Source organism: Papaver somniferum, chromosome 4 (assembly GCF_003573695.1).
Source record: "Papaver somniferum cultivar HN1 chromosome 4, ASM357369v1, whole genome shotgun sequence".
Classification (NCBI taxonomy): Eukaryota; Viridiplantae; Streptophyta; class Magnoliopsida; order Ranunculales; family Papaveraceae; genus Papaver; species Papaver somniferum.
In genome coordinates this window covers 30,186,621-30,191,016 of record NC_039361.1, presented here as the reverse complement: position 1 = coordinate 30,191,016, position 4,396 = coordinate 30,186,621, and the positions used below count along the sequence as shown (strand labels likewise).

At 34.6% G+C, this 4,396-nt stretch overlaps 1 protein-coding gene across 1 annotated transcript; it reads right to left on the bottom strand.

Annotated features, from left to right (window-relative positions):
- Positions 1-1,776: 1,776 nt before the first annotated feature.
- On the bottom strand, positions 1,777-3,987 carry LOC113273685. The gene is made up of 7 exons (XM_026523326.1): positions 3,825-3,987; positions 3,460-3,546; positions 3,058-3,282; positions 2,730-2,891; positions 2,583-2,636; positions 2,322-2,465; positions 1,777-2,222 (listed from the first exon to the last, which is right to left on the bottom strand). Exons 1-7 carry the CDS (start codon positions 3,891-3,893, stop codon positions 1,839-1,841), a joined length of 1,125 nt encoding a protein of 374 aa, XP_026379111.1. The 5' UTR covers positions 3,894-3,987; the 3' UTR covers positions 1,777-1,838.
- Positions 3,988-4,396: the final 409 nt, after the last annotated feature.

Here is a 4,396-nt window from a genome sequence, read left to right as displayed (position 1 = left end):
AAAGGTGTGAAGTAGGACTATTCTTAGGGGTTATTTTAATTTCATTTATTAACTTCTCTTTTTCACCAGATAAGAGCAATTCGGAGAAGATTTCCATGCAAATTATGAACATGTAAGGGGAAAGAGGATCCCCATGCCTAAGACCCCTAGAAGACTTGACATAACTCCCAGGGCAGCCATTGAGTAAAACTACATGGATGTAGTTGATATGCATTGAAGAATAAGGTTGCAAAAATTGTTGTCAAAACCAAATTCCTTCATTGCAGTGATAAAAAAGTACCAATTTACTCTATCGAAAGCCTTAGACATGTCAATTTTGATTCCCATTCCAGCATGTTTCCCTTTCTTTTTCTTAAAGGAATGAATTAGCTCTTGAGCAATAACAATATTTTCAGAGATTTGCCTTTTAGAAAGAAAGGCAGACTGGAAAGGAGAGATTAAAGTGTTTAGTAATGGCTTCATCTTATTAGCTAGGATTTTAGCTATTATCTTATACATGGTATTGCAAAGTCCTATTGGTCTAAAACCACTAGGGTCTTTGGGGTGTCTACTTTTGGGATAAGGAAAAGAAAAGTTTTATTGAATTCAGGGTGAAGCACTCCTGATTCAAAGAAGTGTTGGATAGCAGAGACCACTTTTTCTCCTAATGTTTCCTAGTTGAGTTTGAAAACACTAGCTGGGAAACCATCCGGTCCTGGGAAACCATCCACTTGTTCTCCTAATGTTTTAGTTTTTTAATAACTAACCAAATTTCCTCAGCTAAAGGAACAGAGTTGAGAGAAGCATTCTCTTCTAAAGAAATGCAAGGATGAATATTCTGCAATAAAAGAGGGTTAAGGGAGGGAGAAGGAGAAGGAGCAGAGAAAATATTTGAGTAATAGTCAGAAAGAGTTTCTTGAATTTCAGGTCTTTTGAAGGTAATCTCATTATTACTCCTTTTTAGGCATTCTATATTATTCCACTTCCTTCTTTTCATGGTTTTAGTATGAAAGAATTTAGTATTTTTTTCCCCTAATTGAACCAAATTATCCCTAGATTGTTGTTTTGCTATTGCTTCCTGGATATCATAGAGTTTTCCTAATTGTGAAAGTTTTTCCTTTATCTTATCTTCTTTATTGTAAACATGGCTGGATTTATTCAAGTTATCTGTTTGGACTAAAATACATTTGATTTGTTTTGAAGGGAGACCAGAGATGTTTTTCTTCCAAAAGTCTAGGTTGGTTTGTAGAGTTTGATTCAGAATTAGTTGATTACTTAGGTTTGGGTTTTAAATTTCGGAAAATGGGTCATTTGTCCTAATATTTTTGAATCACGGTTCAAATGGACGGGTAAAAAATAGTTTGGGTGAAATGGCCAAAAAAAAAATAGTAAGGATGAAACTGGTTTCATCTTTAGCTTAAATTTAAAAAATAGCAAGGATGAAACTGGATACATCTTGTTTAAATTAAAAATAAGAAAAAATATTTGAAAATAGGCACGATGAAATTGGTTGCATCCTGCCTATTTTTACATTTTTGGCCATTTAAACAGTATCAAAATTTAACTGTCCATTTCACCCAGAAATTGTTGATTTTGGTCTTTCCAACCAATTTTGTGTTAAAATTTTAAATAAATAATTATTCATCTACCGTGAAAAATCACCAATTGATTTGAAAATATGAGGCACATCTAGGGCATTCACAGTCTAATCAAAGTCATGTCCCTGAAAAGTTTCATGAGTCGGTGCAGGCTACTTAAATTTAAATGCATTCAAATGAAAGCAAAAAGACAGTCCTTATATGGGTCTTTTATTGTTAGTAAAGATCATACCCATGTTTGGTTATTACAATAGATGATAGTTATGGGCAATTCCCGCCAGGTCCTCCAAAAAACATTACTGTCCCATAAGAACTATTAAAATACTGTGGAAGCAGGGTATCGTAGCAGTTAAAGGTCGTACTTCCCTTCAGTTCCAACTTCGATGAGTTCACTTGTTCAAGTTTTCCATTATCGTTCACTATCTCCATCGTTGACATCATACATGAGGTTCCAAATTCTAAAGTCGGTAACTTCCCATTTCCCATTGGTGGAGTTGGTTCCGTTGGTACTTTTCTTCCTGCAACCCCGCCGTATTTAATTTCAGATGCATTGTTTGCTAGATGAGTAAAGATTTCTTTCGGCCAGTACCCTATTGGTGAATAATCTGGACCATCGAATAACCACCAATTCCCAGTTTTGAGGTCCTACGTGTGATCATTTGTCGCAATTACAACAACTCGTCATAAATTTTATATCGCTAATTTCTCCTAATATGCACTAGATATTAATTATGGAAACTTTACCTGCTGCACTTGAAAATGCATGTACAACGGATTTTGTATGTCCACTGATATTCTAAGAACCTCTCCGAGAGTGTAGGCAGGATCGATTTGGACAAATCCTGGACAAAGCATATTATAGCATCCTGTTCTTCTAAACCCATCGGCCTACAAAACATATGTTTACAATTTATCTTTTATGTATTTTTATCAAGAGTAAAAGACATGTTAGCATAAACTTAAATTACGAGTTAATTAATAAACGAAGAATTACTAAAAACCAACCGTCCAGAAACCAAAAGATCGAGTTTGACTGTCACCAAATAGTGCAGGGTGTACCTGAAATCATTGTTACCGGTGTCAAATGGATGATGGAATAACATTTTAAAGTCATAGAAAGTATATCTTTGAGAAGTTCTTGAGATGACTTACTGCCCATCCAAACTCTATACTATTAATATCTTCGTCCGGACCATTTTGTATCCAAATTTGAGCCGTACTGAATTTATCCGAATCAACAAGTGGGTTTTGCGTACTAATTCTAGCTAATGCTCCATGGTATATCTTTTTGTCAGATGGCGAAGCGTACACGTACTACAAACGAAAGGAAAAAAAAGGAGTGAGTTATGAAGTGAATTTCTTTACTAGTCTTTCTTTTTTCTTTTTCTATTTGATCATTATATCATAAGAAAACCTGATCCGAGTTTAAACATTCCATCCCACTCATGATTTTTGTACAAGTATACAAAAGATTACTTACATGTTGAGGCATTCGCACGTAATTGGTTGATCTTTTACTACTATATGTTTGGACCCATTTAGAGAAGTATTTTGCATTCACTAGTTCTTCTTTTTTGGTTCTTCGGATGGGGACAGTTCCCATTGGACACCTTTCATTGTCAGATATCTCAAAATGTGTTGACGAAAACCTACCGGAAGCTGATTCATTAATTTTTTCTTCTTTAAGCACCAAATTCGGCTTCATCTGTATACATGCAAGCTTCAGTCAGTTTTCACAACAAGTAGCGACCGCGCATGTAAATCAACATTATGCTGGTAATAGATTGAACCCTTCTTAACGCTTATAGATAAATAAGGACACATTAGCATTAACAGAGGAAATTGAAACAATAAATCAAAAAAGGATATTTGATTTTGTTACCTGGATTTTGTGATTCTTAAGCAATGGATGATCGAAGGCAGGTTGTTTGTATATGTTTATACAATCGTATGTGTCCCCAAATTTTGTCTGTAAATTGTAGAAAGAAAAAAAAAACCTTCATATAGTAAAATTTTGCTTCCTAAAAAGAACTTAATACGTATAGTGGATTCTAAACTCATTTCCAATAAGTCTGTTCTAGAGTACAAACCCTTATGTACACCATAACCTCCCTTGAATGATTAACCCTATTTGACTGAATGCGAGATGATGAATGAAATAAAAGATAGAGATCTAATAGTGTATCTTCTAACCCTTCAAAAGTGAATATATTAGAAATGCCTCGTGACATAATGGACATCTCTTACCTGGATAGTCTTGATAGGAGGTTTATTGAGAATCTTAAGTTGTTGCTCGAACTCCATGTCTTCTTCCATGGATGGTCTGTTTTTTGCTCCGTAGTAATTCTTTGGGCCGAAACTAAAAAGTATAGTTACCAGTGTCACCAGATTGATGAGATCCTTGAAACTCATTCTCTCTGAACTAATGGTAATTCCTTGTTGAAAGTGAAACCCATATATACATCAACTTATTAACGAATGAAATGAGAAAAAGATTACAACATTAATTACAACATCCGTGAAAAAAAAATCAGTTATTAGTCTTAAATGTGCACTTCATTGATACATTGATCACTAGTCTTAAATGAGTTAAACAAAGAGGAATATGCTATAAAGGTAGTTTAGGATGCTTTTTAGCATTCTTGGTTTTGTCAAACTATATCCCAAGCATCCCCAGCCTGACTGAAAGCAGGTGTTAGATAAACGCAGTTTTGCAAATATTTTGCAAACAAAGTGGATCTGGAGATTTTTAGGACAAGGATTGTCCATGGGCAAAGGTGATTAGAGATCAGAAAAGGGGAAATTTAGGGTATATTAAT